Genomic DNA, 20,376 nt, shown 5'->3' with positions numbered 1-20,376 from the left:
CTATACATTTTGTCTCTAAAGCATTTGAGTTAATACATTTGGATGTATGGGGACCGGTGCAAGTAATGTCTAAATGAGGCATATCATATTATGTTATATTTGCAGATGATTATAGTAGATATATATAGATATGCTTTCTTAGACTCAAATCCGAAGTGTTTGATTGTTTTCAAAAAATTTACAACTATATTAAAAATTAATTTAAAGTAAATATTAAGATTTTTATATTTGATTTCGGAGAAGAATTTTTGTCAAATGTTTTCAAAAACTATCTTGATCATCATGGAATTATACATCAAAGATCACGTCCCAATAGTCCACAACAAAATGGTTTAGCCGAAAGAAAACATCGGCATATTAAAGAAACTTCTAGAACTTTACTTCTCTCGAAAAATATTTCTAAAATTTTTTGACTGAAACTACTCTTACCACGGTTTATTTGATTAATAGAATGTCTTCAACTATTCTTGAAAACATTTCTCCTATAGAAAATTTGTTTAAAACTCCTACCGATTACAGAAGGTTAAGAGTTCTTCGTTGTAAATGCTTTTTTCTTACCAACAAAAATGATAAACTTTCTGTAAAAGCAATTCCTTGTAAGGTTGAGTCCATGGAAAATTATGAATGCGCTTTTCTTTTTTATCTAATTAATAAGCATGATGATGTTAACGATGATTTTGATAATGATATGTATGAGAACGATGATGTTGATATTCATGATGTGCATGAGAGTGACAATGATGACACTCATGATGTTCATGATAAGTTGAACCTCACAATGAAATACAAGTCTATACTCGTCATACCAATGATCATCCTCCGTGTGCCTTTGAAAAATATTCTCAAAATCAAGACATGAATCAACCTAGTATTAGAAGATCTATGAAATTATCCAAAGCACCTAATAGATTCGTGTCCTATGAATCTTTTGAACCTAAGTATAGAGCATGTCTTATAGTCATTCACTCATGCGTAGAACCCTTCTTATAATGAAGCTAAGAACCATCAAGAATGGATAAAAGCCCTAAAAAAATAAAAACTTGGGAAATTCAATCATTATCTATAGGAGAAAAATCCATAGGGTGTAGATGGGTTTACAAAATTAAAATTAAAAGTGATGGAGCAATGAAAAAATACAAAGGTAGGTTAGTGGTTAAAGGTTATAGTCAAGAATATGGAATAGAATATGAGGAAACATTTGCCCTGGTAGCTAGAATGACTACTATTAAAAACACTTATAGCTATAGCATCTATTAGAAAATGACCTATTTATCAAATGGATGTAAAAAATGTTTTTCTTAATGGTAATCATAATGAGGATGTTTATATGAAACCTCCCAGAAGATTAGGGTTGACATATAGAAAGGTCCTTCGCTTATGCAAGGCCTTGTATGGTCTGAAGCAAGCTCTTAAGGCGTGGTATGATTGTTTCAGCAGTGTAATGGTTCAACTGAGTTTTAAATCTTATTATACTGACACTGTTAAGCCTTCTTATGCAGGTATAGTAATTATACTTATTTACGTGGATGACATGATTATCGCAGGAGGTAATAAGCAAAGAGTTAATCATATTAAGGATGTCCTCAAGGCTAACTTTGATATAACAGATCTTAGTTTTTTTCGTTATTTTCTTGGTATTAAAGTAGCATATTCACTTCATGGTTATTTCTTAACACATACTAGATATGCAACTGAGGTAATAGATCGAGACTTGTTGAAAAGCGAGTTGATATTCCAGAGGTAATCAATGCAAAGATAAAGAAAGATGATGAAAAACCTCTGAAAGATCAAACTCCATACTGACAATGTAACGACCCCAACTCCTACCTTTGAAAATGCGGAATATTTTTTTTTTCTAAGAGTTGCGGAAAACTTCCCAGAAACCTGGGGTCCCTACAGTTCCAATTTCAGTTGGATAACCACACACCACAAAGCAACTTACATTTATCAATCATAACCAATCCACTGAACTCTTTTATTAATGAATCAAAAGAGTAATATGTTCTATGTCAAAAGTGAAATATCAAATTGCAGGAAAATCAGAAGAACTAAAAGAAAATTAACAGTAGAGTCACTCTGTCCGTAAGTGAAGCCGTCTGAAACAATTGTGACCCTCGTATCCCTCAGAAGCTAGTCGACTTCACTGCTCACCTGTGCCTGGGAAAAACCAATAAAATAAGAGGGTCAGAAATCCGAAGAATTCTGCGTACAGGTTTCCCTAATGAATCAAATAGGGAAAAGAGCATAAATAAGATCCATGTAATATTTTGAGGAATACGATTAAAATCAATTACTAAGTCAATTAATCATTCATGCATAATTAAACATTTAACAAGAGGGAACACGAAATATGCAACATTGATTACAACTTAATCAATAAGGCAATTAAATGTAAAATAGATCAACATCATACAATGATCAACATAAACAACTAAGTGAACAGGTAAACATGCATGAACTAATGCAGAGCAAGAATATGCATGGTTTATGTACAATGCATGAACCATTTATTATCTTCCATTTAAGTTTTCCTTTTTCCATATGCATGTCCTATTAAATGCACACATCCTTAAGTTCCTCTTTTTAATTACAGTGGCCCGCGGATACACCAAACGGGTACAAACCCCGAGGTCAAGTAGGGTTCCCGGGGTAGTTTCACACACAATTTATATTTTATTACCGGGTTCCAAACTTAGCCCTCGACCGATATCAGGAAACAGAGCCATCCATCGGAACCTTGGAAAACAGCATCCAAAGTCGGGGACACCAGGGAAAACAGCATCCACTGGCGCCACTTTCTTGGTATACCAAAACAAACTCACAGCTGTGACTAACACACCACTCCCGGGTAAAGTGGCGGACTCTCCCTAAAACCGTGGCCAGGAGAAGAACCTCAATATCGGGTTCAGGGGCAACAAAACGCACACGGAGTTTTTGTATCCTCACGGTTTCCCCTAAACCGCAACATCCAAGATTCCCACGCTAAAGCAGGGACATCAAGGAGAAAGTGAATTACACTGTTCTTTATTTTCTTTTATCTGGTTATTAATTCATTTCTTTTACATTTGCAAATTTACATGCAGAATTAATAACATAAGCTTGCACATCAGCATGCTAAGCTTTTCACGGGACCACCGCCCATGACAACATAAAACAGTGCGGTAAAACAACAAATCTCACATTTGATTTGTTGCAATGCATCAAAATAACCAAAACAGAGAACAACTGGTTCTCGAGGCTCATCCAGCCACAAATGATCTAATTTAATCATTACCACATGCATAAGCAAAAATCATAAAGAGTATGCCACTTATGCATTCTTTTCACATGTTTTTCAATGCGCATTCATTTAGGACAATTTAAAGGTGTGCATGAAACAATAACATACATATACATATGCATGAGTTCAGAACTTTAATTTAAATTTCATGCTTTCATTCCATACACATGCTCATACCCCATGTATGATTTTATTTAGCCTGTCAATGCATGCTTTAACATACATGTTCATGTCACATACACACTTTGATGAAATTACACATCTAAATCAGCATGTGAACCTTCAAGTGGTGGTGCACGTGTCAATACATCAAGTTAGTGTACGATATGCATAAGATGTAACTTTGTAGTAAATACTTTGATTCTAGCTTAATGTGTGAAATGCAGGAAAACAAACCACATCATGCTCTTATACACATAGGTCTGAATATCAAGTAAGCATAAATATGAAAATTTCAAGAAGAACTGAACCTTACACAAGCTAATTTAACTCAGCCTATATATTTAGTTCAAGGAGTGGAAAACAGCATGTACGATTACAGGTTTAGCTAAATTATGAGAACACTCATAATGTTTGTGTCATACAGATTACATGGGTGTATTCCTAACAATCTTTGCACGTCCATATGCCTCTTAAACACCGTGTAAATAGGTATGACAGGATGCATGACATAAATCCGTTATGCTACTAAGAAATTTAACAATTATGAAGCAAATGACCACTTACACATGAATATATATAAAAAGAACCATATAACCATGCAAAGCTGGACTAACACAAGTATAATGTAGTCCTATTTGAGAAGCAATGACCCAGCCAATGCACTTGGATGAGGCTCCACATCCACCAGGCTCGGCCTGGCAGGCCAGCCCACATAAAAGAATCATAGATTGTCCTAACTGATCACCATATTGCTATTTGATAGATAAAAGAATAATAGATTGAGGAAATATTCCCCATACCCGGTAAAATGTTAGGAAAAAGGGTGTACAGTGCACTAGTTGAAACAGAAGGCAATGTGCAGCTTTAACCATCTTTTCAAACCCAAATTCTCTCATAGAGAAGCAACCAAAGTAAGAAAGCTTGCATTTTGTTTTCTTTAACAGTACATGTATGTCAAATGATGGATCAGGGCCATAACATACCATACTGTAGTTCATGTTATTTGTATCTTAAATATAATCATCAAGATGATTATGAATTGCAAATGACTTGAGAATGATGGATCTGTATATCATCCTTTTACAGAGACAAGCAAACTATCACAGGCATTTCCCCCAAGGAGATATTCCAACTCTTACACCTCTGTAAACTTTCAGCTCCAAAAATGGAAAGTGGACATGTTTTATATTTTTGATTTGGTTTCCACAAGAACACAAATGACCAACTTTCAGATTAGCAAGAGTACAAACATTCAAGAATATGGTTTAAACAGCCAAACCAATAAAATAGACCTCCTTGAAATAGAGAAAAATCTAAAGAAAGTTGATGACAAACCAACTGATCCAATTATGCCAACTTAAAAGCAAGATAGCACCCATGATAGTAACCCAAAATGCTGCGGACAAGTTTCCAAAACCAATAGACATATCAAAACCCTCCACCCCAACAAACCAAAATTAGGAAAAGTTTCCTAATCACAAATCATGAAAGGCTTCCCAACATAATAGAAATCTCACAAATATGTCGATTTGGGGTTTTCGACGCCTCAACCCCAAAATCTGCCTCTCTTTCCAATGATTCCCCTAAAATATTCCATGGAAAGCAAATCTGCACCCTCTTTCTCACTCGAGATCAAGAGGAAAACCCGTACCTATTTAAGAAATTTTCCGGCGATCGGAGGCTGGAGGCACGTTTGCACAGTCGGCTGTGGCCGCTCCTTGCTGCTGCCGTGACGGGGAGATCGCTGGAGGTCGGCAATGGAGGACGTGGGCTGCCGCAGCTCGCCGGCGACCTCCTCTCACCCAACTCGACAGAGAGAGCGATAGAGGGAGAGAGAGAGAGAGAGAGGGAGAGAGAGATGAGGGAAGGGAGAAACGAGGGAGATGAGGGAAGAGGGCGAAACCCCCTCTTCCACCTCCTATTTATCGCCGAACCCCCCCCCCCCCCCCTTCTTTCCGAGATGGGTGGGGTTTCGGTTACGCCTGTGTAACCCCCCCCCCCCCTCTTTCCTGTTTTGAGGTTAGGGTTTTATCGGGCAACCCTTATCGGGTTGCCCTTTTCATTTAACAAGGCTGAAGAAAATGGGGTGGGGCTCGGGTCCGAACCCGAGACCCGCAACCCGGCCCCAAGTCAAAAATGGATCCACAAGTGGATCCAAATGGATCCACTGTGGATCCTCAGATAAATAAAAAAAAACTTAAAATTTTTATTCATTTTAAATCTCGCATTTTATATAAAACCTTAACCCCCCACCAAAATGGATCCGCAAGTTGGATCCAAGTGGATCCAACTGTGGATCCTCGAATCCGCTTAATATATATATATATATATATATATATTATATTTCTATAGTATTACCAATATTAATATTATTTATTTATGATTATACATATACATATATATTTAGATATAAATATATATATATATATATGTACATGGATCCGGTATATGGATCCCATACCCATCTACGCACCCTAATTGAATGATTATTCTCCGAATTATTAAATAAATTAAAAATTATTGTACTTGTACGTATATATCAAATTTACGGGGTAAATGTATGCGGAAAACCCCTTTATGGGTCCTGGATCTGTAATTTGGATCCAGGCCCAATTTGCAAAATTTTATAAAATTTTCGGGTTTTACAGACAAATGATTGAAGCTCTAACTTATCTTTTTGTTACTTGACCTGACATTGTGCATGATATTCATTCTGCTAGTCAATTTTAATATTCTCTCACTATGGTACACATGAATGATGTAATGAGAATTATTAGATATATTAGAAATACTATTAATCATGGTTTATTTTTATTATTTTCTTTTCCATTAAAAGCAATTGTATATTTTGCCTCTGATTGGAGAGGAGATGTGAATTATCAGCACTCAACCACAGGTTTTTGTGCCCTTGTAGGACTCCTTAACATCGTGAAAGTGCAAGAAACGACAAAAGGTATCCCTTTCTTCTACAGAAGCAGAGTACCAAGCCATAAAAACTACTACTTTTGCGCAGGTGTGGTTGATACAATTGCTAGAAGACTTGAGAGTTCATATAACAGAACCCTCAAGATTATCTTGTGGTAACAAAAGCATAGTCTACATCACACGCAATCACATGTTACATAAAAAAACCAAACACATTGAAATAGATTGTCACTATGTTAAAGAAGAATTCTTGAAGAAGACCATTGCATTGAAATATGTGTCATATGAGTATCAACTGACAGACTTCTTCACTAAGGCTCTTTCGTTTCCGAGATTTAACTTCTTGGCAAACTCTCAGTTATGACACTGTGAGTTTGAGGGAGTGTTAAAGTATATTTGTGTAGTATATATATATATATATATATATATATATATATATGTGTGTGTATGTGTGTGTATGTGTTTCTATCTTGTAATATTTTTTATCTTGTAGGGGTATTCTGGTAATTTTTCACATGTAATAGGTTCTGCCCATTAAGGGCAGAACTGACTTTTTGTATTTTTTATATTTTTTATTTCTGCTTTTTGTCTTTTTGTTTATTGTTGAGGGCAATATGGTCAAAAGACCATGTAATTGTGAAAACTTCAAGAACGTCGTTTATTGCTAGCCATGTGCCTAAGATTCTTTGGGCAGAAGCCATTTTGACCGTTGTTTATCTTATAAACAGAATGTCATCCTCATCTTTACAAAATATTTCTTCGATTGAAAAACTTTTTAAACGCACTCAATTTTTCTAAATTAAGAGTTTTTGGTTGAAAATGTTTTGTTTTAACCAATAAAAATGACAAATTTTCTCCTAGAGCTGTTTTTTGTACTTTGTAAATTATGCTGACAACCAAAAGAGATATAGGTGCTATGATTCTAAAACTAAAAAATTATATATTTCAAGAAATATGACTTTTTTGTAAAAAGAATTTTTTTTTTATGATTATGATTGTGAGTATGATCTTGAGAATGTTAATGAATCAAGAGATAAAGCACCTCTTGAAGAATTATCCCACGATGACCAAACTTGTATGCAATACTCTAGATAGGGGATCAAAAACCTCCATATGCACTTGAAAAATTTTCTAACTTTGAAAGTAAAGATGAATTGTAAACTAGATCATCTAGAGTGTCAAAACCTCCATTGAAATTTGTATCCTAGGACTCCTTTTCTTCAAAAAATCAAGCATGCATAATCTTGATTCATTCTTACGTAGAACCTTCACCTTATGCTCAAGCCAAAGACAAGAATTTAAATGAGTTAAAGCCATTAAAGTAGAATTAAAAGCATTAGAAAATGCTCAAACTGGACTCTGCAAAACCTTCCACAAGGAAAGAAACCCATAGTTGTAGGTGGGTATACAAGATAAAAACTAAGAGTGATGGGACCTTAAGAGATATAAAGTTACACTACTTGCTAAAGGATAATCGCAAGAATATGACATAGATTATGAAGAAATTTTTGCACATGTAGCTCGCATGACCATTGTTAGAACCCTCATCGCAGTTACTTCACTTAAAAATTAGTCAATATATCAAATGGATGTTAAAAATGTTTTTCTCAATGAAAATCTCATGGAAAAAGTGTATATGGACACACCCCCAAGTATAGGCATTCTTCAAGGAAAGGTTCAACAAGCGCCCAAAGCTTGGTATGATAGATAGAATAGTTATGATTGATATTGGTTTTAGATTTGCCATTGCTCTATTTATTAAAGAATATAATGCAGGTACAGTCATTTTGCTCTTCTACGTTGATGACGTGATTATCATAAAGAAGAAGAAGAATGACATTGCTCTATTTATTAAAGAATCTAATACAGGTCCAGTCATTTTGCTCTTCTACGTTAATGACATGATTATCAAGAAGAATAAGAAGAAGAAGTTTTCTATTGCTTATTAATTGTTGCTTTATAGGACATTATATTTTTCAATTATATAATTAGTTTTCCAGTTATGTAATCAGTTTCTTAGTTACTTTTATATGTTAATCTCATATTTTTTAGTACTTATTTGAGATTTTCTATTTCTTATTGATTGTTACTTCATCAATAAAGCATTTTTTATTTATTTGCATTTTTAGATATTTTTTATAATTTTTTTAAAGTTTTCAAAAAAAATTTAAGGCTTATGCTTTACGCCTCGCCTCAATGTTTAGTGGAGCGCCTCGACGCTTTTCACAACACTACTCTTGAGGATATCTATTATCTCAGTCTAAATTTGCTTTTGATATTATTCTCGGGTTTGGAATTACAGATGATAAGAGTTGAGACTCCCGAAGTTATAAATGTCAAAATGAAAATTGATGATGAAGAGCCTTTTAATGACCCAGCACCCTATCAACAGCTTATCAGAGCTCTCTCTTATTTGCCAATTATTAGATCAAACATAGCACATGTTCACACATGCAGTCAATTTCAGCATGCTCCCACATATGTTCATAATAGAGTTGGTTTGCATATTATTAGATATCTTAAAAATTATATTTCTAGAGGCATGTTTATGTCTTCTTTATCTGCATTAGACTTTTTTATACTGATGCAGATTGAGGATGTGATCCCAATAATAGGCACTCAACTATGGGTTTTTGTGTTTTCTTAGGTGAATCTCTAATCTTATGGCGGTAAAAAAAGCAACGGAATGTCTCTTTTTTTAACAGAAGTTGAATATTGGACTATCGCCACTACTGGAAATGGTATGGCTGAGAAGACTGTGACAATAAAAGTGCTATCTACACCATCATCAACCACATATTTCACAAGAGAACCAAGCACATCGAGATGGATTGCCATTATTTATGAGAGGAATATCTTCAAAGCATTATTTATCTGCCTTATGTCACATAAGAATGCCAATTGGCAGATTTTTTTCACCAAACCTCTCTCAGCTCCTAAATTTCACTTCTTGGCTCACTTTTTGTTATTTTACCGTAAGTTTGAGGGAGAGTATTAAATTGTATATACATATATATATATATATATAATTGCATACCCATGTATGTATACGTATTGTATATGCATATAAATATATATATATATATATTAAATACAACTTATAAATATTTTCTTTCTTTCTTTTTGAATAGTCAACCTAATGTTGACTATTTTTTACGAGCCGTTGGAGCTAGTCCAACGGTTACAAATATAGTCATTGGACTAGCTCCAACGACTCTATTTGAGTCCTTTTGAGTGTATATAAAGGGAAAAAATCCCCTCATCCTTGTAATGCTTCTTGCATATTTTCAAGTGAACAATAAAATAGTATTTTTTAATATTTGAGCCTTCTTTGTGTGTATCCCCCCTTCATGGGATTTGTGGGTGTGTCCATAGTGACCATTTTTGTGCTCATCCACTTTGGTTATTGGTGAACTTTTGCATATGTTCAAAGGCACTTTGGTTCTTTACAGTTCTCCACTTGGCCCATGGGTTAGAAATATAATTTTGGCCCTATGATTCATGATGTGTGCTATTATATCAAGAATATCCATATTAAGAAGCTTTCAATAAATAGAGCTCTCATAGCAACCTCTTGTGAGTTGAATTAGAAAAAGTGAGAAGTGGCGGTAAACTTTAGTGGCTTAAAGCGACTTGGTGGTTTAGCTGGTTGGAGAGATAGCCAGTTGGTTTCATCTTCAAGCCATTTATGGGACATCACGAAAGAACTGAATGGATTCTATGCTTGTTTAAGCTGATATTAAACTGAGGAAACCTCATGGTTGAGGCCTATCAGCTTAATTCCGTTTTGCCTGCCTCAATGTCCGCTGGCTTCTAGTTCCCTTCCCTTGTAATCATGTTTTTGAGGTGAGATCTTGTTATCCTTCCTTTCTTTGTGAATTCTTGTTTTATGGATAAAATTTTGATTTTTTTTTATGGCTATAAGAAAATTGTTTTATTTGGATGTTGAAAAGCCAGTGCGGCCAGGTCTCTTATCCTGGGGGTGGCTTCTACTGACTATACATATGGCAAAAAACAAAATATAGGATGGACAGGTTAATGCTTGCCAATAAGATTCCATATGTTTGTGGAGATAATATAGGATAGCTTAAAGGCCAGGGAGATATCATTGGGGGTGGGGAGAGAGAGAAAGAGAGAGAGAGATTACCATGATACTAAAAGTAATGCAATCAATTCCTAAACTGCCCTTAGCATTTTTAAAATCTGAAGCAGGGAATTATAGAACCTCAGGATTCCTGATTAAATTCAGGATGCAATCCAAACAGTGGTATCTTTAGAATCTAGGAGTTTCAGAATGACAGAATCTCATTGCAAAAATATGCTTCCAGATGGGCCATAAGGTCAGAATGCAAAGTTAAGGAATGAAGCATCCAACACTTCCATATTTCTACTATTATGCTACATTCTAAGTTCCATGTTATTGAAGGAAAATGTGAATGTTTGTGTTTACAATTGATCTGAGATATTACTCGTAGGCTCAATGAATCAGACCATACCATACTAATCGTCTTCCAATCTGCATCATATATTCCTATTGAATATAAACTTCAAAACAAAGTCACTTCCAAGGCTCATGTATGTGGATCTACCCTGTGTCACACAATACTCCATTTTGACAGCCGTTCAGTATCCCTTTATATACAAGTCATATTGGAAATTTCATAAAAATATTTGTATCCTTGTATCCGCAGCCATATCCATGTGTGTGATCATCGCAAAAATTTTCCTCTTTTGTGGTTTTTCTCTCTTCCTTCTCTTTTCCTTTCCAGCCTCTATTTCCTCCTTTTTGAAGGGAGAAAATATAAGACAGAAAGAAAGAGAGAAGAGAAAAGAAAGAAGAGAAGAGAAAAGAGGAATTCTTTTGCGGGGTCTCACTTGACCTTAATTTTGAAAATATTTAAGAAAATAACTCGTCTCCGTTTTGAAATATTTGCGGGAAAACTGGGAGACGGGATCCGCTCGTCGGTACGAGGTTCGACCGTTCCTGGCGCCTTTACCAGGGGTAATCTAACCAAGGGTCGAATCCATGCCTTTTGCTTTGCCTTAATATTACCTAAGAATTTATTCTAAGTCTAAATGCACAAGGAATCATGTTTGTGCAATGCAAGGATGTATGCTCTTTTGAAAAGATGTTTTGAAAAATTTTCAAGTGTTTCTGAGATGAATCTGATAAGGGGGTGAAGAAATGATTTCTAACTTAGAACTTAAGATTTAAAGTTCTAAGTTTTTTGGATAATCAGATATTGGAAAGTAATCTAGACTTTTGAAAGGAAGGATCTTGAAATTGAGATAAAAGTAGAAGAAAGGAAACTCCAAAGTCATAAATGGACTTTAGAGTTTTGAATCAGAATAGAGATGAAATGGAATTGAATTTTGGCTTTGAAGTTTGAAATCAAAATGAAATGTGGGAAAATAGAATTGAGAAATGGGATTGATTTGAAAGTCGGAATTCAAGATGGAATTTGAATCCAAAGTCTGAATTTTGATATCAAAATTCAATTCTGGATTTAGAATCCAAAAATAGGAATTGAAATTTGGGATGAAATGGAATTGGATTCTATATCCTAAATGGAATTGGATCTGAAGCCTAAGATCCAAAGTAGAATTGGGTTCTGGATACTAAAATGAGTTTGGATCTGAAGTCTGAGATCCAAAGTAGAATTGGGTTCTGGATCCTAAAATGGATTTGGATCTGAAGTCTAAGATCCAAGATAGAATTGGATTCTGGATCCTAAATAGAGTTTTGGATCTAAAGTCTGAGATCCAAAAAGTGGAGATTTGTACTTGAAAATCTGGATCCAAGTTTGGATTAGGATTTAACTTTGGATTTGGATTCTGAAAATCCAAATGGGACTATTGAAGATGGATCTGGGTTTTGAAAACCCAGATTGAATTTAAAATTTAAGAAGAGTCAAGTTTTGAGATTCAAAATCAATCTCAAACTTTGATTTTGATTTTTGAAGATGAACTTGATTTCGAATGTGAAATCAGAAGATAACTCAGAAGTTTCATGAAAAATGGAATTGAATTGAATTTGAATTTTGAATTTGGATCTTGAAAATGAATTTGGAATTTCAAAGTTGATTTGAGAATTAAATTTCGAATATACAAATGAATTTCAAAGTCAAATTGGACTTTGAATTTGAAGCTTGAATTTTGGAATTTAGAAAATGAATCAAGTTGAATTAAACTTTGAATTTGATTTCAAAGTCAAAATTTGGACTTTGAAAATGAGATAAAATTGATAAATTGAAGAAGAGATATTCACAATCACTTGGATTTTGAAAAAGAAATTTTGAAAATATGATGCAATTCTATCATAAATGATTTTTGAAATTGGATTTGAAAATCATATTTCATTCTTTAAATGAATATAAATAGGATTAATGATATAATACACTCCTGACTATGGTCATTGAATGTATTATATAATAATCATATCTAAATTCAAACGAAGAATAAAATATATTTCGATGCTTTTATAGAATTAAAAATGAAATTAACTCTCAATATACCCTGACTATGGCCATTGGTATATATATTGAATTAATTTTAAATTAAATTCTGATAAAAGAGAAAAATATTTAAAGAAACTATGATGATTTTTTAAAAGGGGTCCAGTGTGGATCCAGTGTTATTTTATAAAAGATAAAAATCCTAAGTCTTGTTTACATCCTGACTATGGTCATTGATGTAAATCATCAACTTAGAATTAATTACCTCTTACGAAATGGTGCACGTGTCATTCGTGTTGCCATTTGTGAGAATTTGAGAAATAAAGGCAAAATGCATGAAAACAAGCAATTCATAATATTTACAATGCTCATTCATTTTATATAAAACAGGAAATGTAAATTCTCATTAAGACCTAACTATTACAACAAATAAAATTGAATTTACAACTCCCAATAATGATCTTTTCCACATATTTCCTGCAAAAAACTTTGATTAATATGAAAAATAGAAAGAAATCGCACATATCACATGGAAATCAATGGTGAAATGCACATATGACAAGATATATATGATAAAAAGGATGAAAAATGATATATATATATATATACATATATATGTATACGAGTATATATACATATAGGTACATATATATATCAATAGCTTGTGAAAACATATGAGTATATATACATATGTAGACATATATGTGTATAGACATATATATGTATATATATCTGTATATATGTACAAAATATCTAAAAACAATGAGAAACTATATATGAAAAAGGTGTTCAGTATTTTGCCTTGACTGAATGATAAAATGTGTATTTACACAGTTTGCTTACTGTGTGATGAATGTCATACTATGCACCTGCATAGTAATTCAGCAAATGTGTAAAAATAATAGATATGCAAGTATTAGAAAAGGGGCCTGGGCATTGAGAGTGGATGAGGTTGAGCATGCAGATGAACATGCGGCTGTGGTGGATGCTGGTGGCAAATGTGCAGAACTGTGTGGATAGGTAGTGTTATGACAGTTTTTAACTATGATGCTGTGCAGCAAAGGTGTTGGTGAACATGACGTGTGACAGTGAGGAGGGAAGACCATAGTAGGGTATTTGCATTGTTGTAGGTATATAGGAAGCTGCAGCCATAGGTATTGATGAAGGAGCAGGGGTAGTAAAGTGGGTATACAGGGGATGTAGTGGAATTGAGTATGAAGGAGGTGTTGTGAAGCTGGAAATATATGAAGGGAGGTGAAGAGAGTGCATTGTTGCAGGGTATACAGCTGGTATGGATGATGGCTACACTGATACTTGAGGGACCAGGAGTGAGAAAAAAAAATGTCCTTCAAGAAGGATTACACAGGTTTTGAGCTATCCAAGGATAACATGAGCAGCTGCAGTAGTTGCCCCAAGAGCCAAAGCATCAAGCCACTGAAATATGAGCATATCAAAGGACAACTCCTCCTAGGGATCAAGCCAAGATATCAAGGCAGCCAAGAGGAGCAAGACAATTGGTATTGTCTTCCACATCAACGCCATTGCAGTCCAAGTTTTCATGCTGCAGCTATCCAGACTAGAGAATATTGTTGACTGCGCTAGGGATTGCCCATGCTAACGTTATACAAGCCCCAAAAAGATGAGACTGTAAGTCTGTAACAATTGCTACAGCCACACCAACAGATATCACAGTCAATACTATTGCCTTTGAGCAATAAATTCATGGATTCTGCCAGCACAATAGTTGGAGTAACCACAACCATAAATGTCTAACAAAATCCCACACCATTGTAGTTCAGGCTGACATTAGCAAGACCATTGGAGAGAGACATGACAATTCCTAAAGCAAAAGAAGGAAAAAAAAAGAATGGGGTAGATTTTGCAAGAGGGGCCACAGGGAGAAGTGACAATACATTCAAGGTTACCATAAAGAACCAGCTCACTAGATAATGAATGAATGTAAGAAAGAGGGGTAATTGAATCCAACCTCGTTGAACATCATTATGTTCATCAATTGAAACCAAGGAATTGAGTGTGAGTACCACTTTATTGTTGTCGTTTTGCACCTTCTGATGTGCAGAGCTCACTAAAATGTGAAGACCGTAACTCCTCAAGAGCACGACCTCTCTTGCCAGCATCATTGTCTTGGCACTGGAGGATCTTTCCTTATAAAGAAATTGATCATCCTTGTACTACAAAGCATACGCAGGTGACTGAAAGATATTGGTTGCTCCAATTGCAATAAAACCCAAGAAAGAAATTCCAAAAGAAACTGATGGCAAACGAATGTGACAAGGAGAGAAGGGTGGTACAGGTATTGCCACAAAATGGTGAAGGCTAGGCAGCAACTCAATTGTGAACGTGTAGAGATGATGCGTAACAGATGTTGGGTGATGTTCATGCATAGGTAAGCGGTAGTGAAGGTTGAAGACAATGAGTGTTGGAGTGACGTGCACAGGAGAACATGTTGCCTCACTAATCACTATTGAATCCTGTAATTTGGACCTTTCATCAACTTGAAGGCTACTAGGCTGCTCATTTTCAAACCATCATTCATGGATGCAGCCTTTTCAGTTGTTTTCTTGTACTCCTTTGATATCACTTACATTCTTTTTTCTTTTTTTTTCTTTTTTTTTTATCAATAACTGGGGCAACATAGGCTGAGATGGAATGACGCAGGAGGTTTCTATGATACTTGCCATCTGGGACTGGACCTTCTGATGATGGCATCGTCATCCCATCTGATTACACCCACCATTGTTGCGCAGGAGGCGGATAATGTGAGACTCAACAATATAACGCCAAATTAGAAATATCAAAGAGTAAACTATGTTAAAGCAAAGATCAGAATATGCTTATACACAAGTGAAAACAGGAAACTACAGATGATCATTAGTAATGACAGGAAACAAGAAAAGGAAAGATAAATCAGCACGGAGGCAAATAAAGAACAACAAACAGATGGAAAGAAGGAAGAAAGAAAAAAAGAAAAAAAGAAAAAAAGAAAAAAAATCAATTTCCACCGAAGCCAAATGTGAAGCAGGGTACACCAACACAGATGAAGTAAATGAAAATGCAATGGAAACTGCTATAAAAATAAAACATTACGAAATCAAAATTTTATAGGACCCAAAACGAAATGCCCTGAGAATCAAATGAGAAGAGATCTCCCAGTAGGTGCAGAGAGGATGAGGCAGAGCAAAACCATTGTTAGGCTAAATCCAGTAACAAGGAATCGTTGATTATAGAACCAATAAGAATTTCACAAATGAGATGGGTGATTCCCTCGTACCTGATTTGCTTTCTACAGCAAATTAGAGATCTGGTCTCAAAGATTAGTCCAAATATTTTACTATTCGAAGGCAAACAGAGGGGCATTGCATCCAACAATGATTATATGCTAATTCCTGACTAGCCCAAGCACAACGTGGGTTTTCAGTAGATCCAGTCTACTTTCATGGAAGATCAGGATATAATGAACAATAAAACAATGAAAAGGGATTGTAATGGACAGGAGAATCATATGCATAATAAAATGATAATGGAATAGAAGTATGGTTGCTAGTGAATGTAATATAGTGAGCAAAAGCCAGCAAAATGTAATCCGATGTTATTATCATGCTAAACAAATAATCAACAGGGGCTCGTGTATGGCAGAGGACCACAAAACAGCAAAGACAAAAAGAAAGAGAAAAAAAATTCAAAAACATCTTGCCATCAATGAAATAACGACCAGATCATTCACCAAAACATAGATCAAGTGACGTTGATCAATCGGAACTCATGATCTGGTCAAGCATACGGGCTGGAATCATGCATAAACGGACAGGGGAAACTTAATGCAGCGTGGATAGATGCATTTGCAGATGTAGGAAAACCTCATTATCATGCACGATTCATGATGCAGAGAGATCAACATGAAAATGAATAAATGCCCAGATGATCATACAAATCATATACTGGTAATGTAATGCAGAGTACTGAATGTGATTCTCACATGCCGCAGGGCATTATAACCAAAACCAGCATAAAATAGAAACGAATGATGATGCTAAAATGATGGGGGGGAAAATTTGTTGGAACATGGTGATTCCTCTACTGTTGCACGGGAGAGTGTTGAAGTTGCTATAAGTAACTCAACACAGTCCATGGTGCGTCAATGGGGTGATCAAACAGGAAAAATAAAAAGAAAAGGAAGGGAAAATTGTAAATAACAAGGAATGAAAGAGAAAAAAAAAAGGGGAACTCACCGAATCTTTGTGAAAATCTCGACAAAAGAGAGGTGATGCTCCTTCAGTGGAGTTGGAAGAGACCCTTTTGCTTGCGGGGACGTAGCTCACTTGAGGAAGGAGGAAGGGAGGCTTTCCTTCTACTTCTACTGCTGAGGAGGAGGAACCGCAATTCTGGTTCGATTGAGGGACAGAAGAACAGGCCGATGCTCCTTACCTTTTTTCAGGATCCTAAAGAGGGAAGGGTCTTCACTAGCTCGTAGAGGAAACGTCGGAGGGATAAAATGGATGTTGCTTGATATGAAATGGATTGTAAATGGATTTTTGCAGAGAAGCTCGATCTCTTCCAGGAAAAAATCGATGATGCTGGAGGAGAAATTGCAGCGTGAAAGGTGGAAGATGGTATGAATCGTTAAAGAGAAGATGGATTGTTGTGTGAAATGTTAGGAAACGGATGGATGATCCGATCATGGGATGGGGGGTCTCCTCTTAAAGGGAAAAAGGATGGTTCGAGAGGGGAATTCGTTGAGAATCAAAGGTGAAGAGGAGAAGAGGCTGTTGAAGATTGACGGTGGAGAGAGCCCTCCTGCGATGGAGGCTTCCAGAGGAAAAATACGCGGGAGAAGAGCGAGCCTGTGACCATTTGTGATTTTCCCTTTTTCAAAATGGAGGTCCATTTAAAAGAAAAAAAAAATTATAAAATAGTTCAAAACTGAGGTTTTCAGCAAAAAGCTTTTTAAAACCTTGAGAATCATTTGTTTTTCTTATAGTTTTTCCAATTTTTTTGGTTTTTTATGTTATTTTTCCATTTTTTTGTATTTTTAGAATAAAATCCTAGAGTTTTACGAGAAAACAAAGATTAATGACCATTTTTTTTTGTATTTTTGCAAGATATTTACAAAAGGGAACTTTCCTGAGAACTCAAGGAAAATTTCTTCAGAAAATGGGTTTTATATCCGGATTTTGAGGAAATATTTGAGGTTTACAACCTCGAACTGAGAAATATAGGGTTGTGGATCCGGAATTGAATTTGAATATATCAATATGGATTTTAATCCAGAAAATATGAAGAACGCTTGAAATTTAGCTTTGGTTTTCTCAGAAAATGGAACCAAGGGCAAAAAGGTCATTTTTACTAAACTTTGAAAAATTTGGGGTGTTCACAATGTGACATAGGATCTACCAAATGTGTTGATGATTATAAAGGCTCCTGAATCTCTGATGTTTGAATCAATTATGAATATAACATAATCTGAGGGGCATAATAAAACTCATGCTGAATCAAATCCACGTGCATTGGCTTGCAACTTGGAGATATTCACCCAAAAAACATGAGAATGATTAAGTTGAAGATCTGCAACATGACTTTGTGGTATCACAAACAATAGTTTCACCCAGGTATGCATGTCCATCCAAATCTCGAGATCTGGATGGATGAATTATAACCAAAATTGACAAGTTTTGAACATCACAAATATATCTCCAGAGCTTCAACTAAGATATGATAGAAGTAATGATCAGTCCTAGGCATGTTAACTAAGAGGGAAAATGAGAGATTTGGAATTGCACAGAATTGAAGCATGCCAAGTCTGTCCAAACATGATCACATGGCATCCTTGAGACTTAAGATAAATCCAAAGTCTCAAGGACGCTCAGTCCTGGACATGTCAACTAAGAGGAAAAATGAGATATTTGGAATTGCATAGACATGAAGCATATCAAGTTTGTCCAAACGTGATTAAATGACATCCTTGAGACTTCAAATGAATCCAAAGTTGCCAGTCATGTCATGAAACTAGTAGTCCAAGTTCAAAATGAAAGCAAGAAAGCAACAGTTTTCAGCTCAAGGATTAATGAGATTAATATGATTCTTTTCTTGTTTCTCTTATGAAAGATGCATCAACTATGATTACCCAATATGGAAATGACGAGAGTAACTTACAGCAAAGATTTTGTATATGGGGAGACATCAGTCAGTACACTCAGAATTTGTGATACCCTCTCTTCAACCTTCAATTGCTCTAGCTGAGTAGTTGTCAACCTGATTTTGAAAGAAACAAGACACAGGTAATGAGCTTGCCCTCTGAACTACAAAACTAGAGAGAAAGAGATAAAAGGTGCAGCTCAAAAGTGAACATGAACCAATATATCAAAAAGAAAAACTACTTCAATTATTAATGCTGATTCATAATTACTACAATTTCATAAACCTTAAAGATAAGTTGAACTGGTCATGCAGTTCACAGTGTGTGTTGGGATATATGGATATAAATCAAGATATAAAGGTGGCTACCACTGATTTTTGTCTAAGCAGCAGCTGGTCACTTATCAATCAGGGCATGCATAAAACTGAAATCACCACCAAATCGTCCCATGGTGATTATTTTATAGCATTAGTTGAAGGAATGTTTAAACTTTTACAAGAAAATGCAGCAAATGCGCACACAATCTCTTGTATTGTTAGTGGGAAGGATCCGCATCAAATCATCATGCAACATAAATATGAGAAAGATAAACTCGCTAAACTGAGAACAAGCATTCAAAACTATAAGGATTATAAAGTTTCTTCACCATTGACCCAATACATGAAAAACTATTTGAGAATCATGCATCTGAAGCATAAGATGTTCAGATGCAGTCTAGTAGTAAGATTCAAACTACAAAATAAACCTTAGAACAACAAGCAGAAGGGGGTCATTTGGATTAAGACGGAGGTTGAATTTCATGCAGTGACATCTCAGTTCCCAAAAATTCCATAAAAAAAGAAGAGACGTCTTTATACCATGGCATCCTCCGGTGGGTTCTCATCAGTTTGTCTGAAGGTAACAAATTACTCAAGCGCTCCAATTCTCCCCACCCCTAGCCAACTCAAATTGAGCATGGATAAAGAAAGCTTAACTAGCATGAAATTGATTAACCTATAACAACAACAACCACACAAGCAGCTGCGGGAAACCCCCATCTTCACCATTTCACAAAACTTTTTAAGCATTTAATCCTCAATGCCCTCATGAGAACTTTATCATCGACCTTTACATGCACAAATTCCTAAGGTGCAATCAGACAATGAAACAGGTGGAGTACTCTGATTATCACAAATAACAATATATGAGATGAAGACACGTCATAACACAAAAGCAGAAAGATGCAAAAAAACATGAAATTACTCTGAAGCCATAGCATAGCATTGTGTCTCGACGTTAGCCCGAGAAATCGTCTTAGGTTTCAATTTCCAAATACTTCCGACAACAAGCTAAGAAAGCATGATAGCATTCATGCATCAAGCAGCTGAACCGCCCGTCTAATGAACACCGGAGGAGCACAC

The 20,376-nt window shown here is 35.4% G+C and overlaps 1 protein-coding gene across 1 annotated transcript in view; it reads right to left on the bottom strand.

Moving 5' to 3' along the window:
- The window catches only part of ERA1 (Prenyltransferase family protein), a 64,692-nt gene that overhangs the window by 43,667 nt on the left and 649 nt on the right, over positions 1 to 20,376 (bottom strand). The window contains exon 2 of the mRNA XM_090005610.1: positions 18,994 to 19,092. Coding sequence (XP_089861736.1) covers positions 18,994 to 19,092 — 99 coding nt within the window. The remainder of the gene's footprint in view (positions 1 to 18,993; positions 19,093 to 20,376) is intronic.

The sequence above is a fragment of the Nuphar pumila genome, chromosome 5 (assembly GCF_984573655.1).
Source record: "Nuphar pumila chromosome 5, dmNupPumi1.hap1.1, whole genome shotgun sequence".
Taxonomy (NCBI): domain Eukaryota; kingdom Viridiplantae; phylum Streptophyta; class Magnoliopsida; order Nymphaeales; family Nymphaeaceae; genus Nuphar; species Nuphar pumila.
The sequence above is the reverse complement of the archived record's forward strand: the minus strand, read 5'-3'. Positions and strand labels throughout refer to the sequence as shown.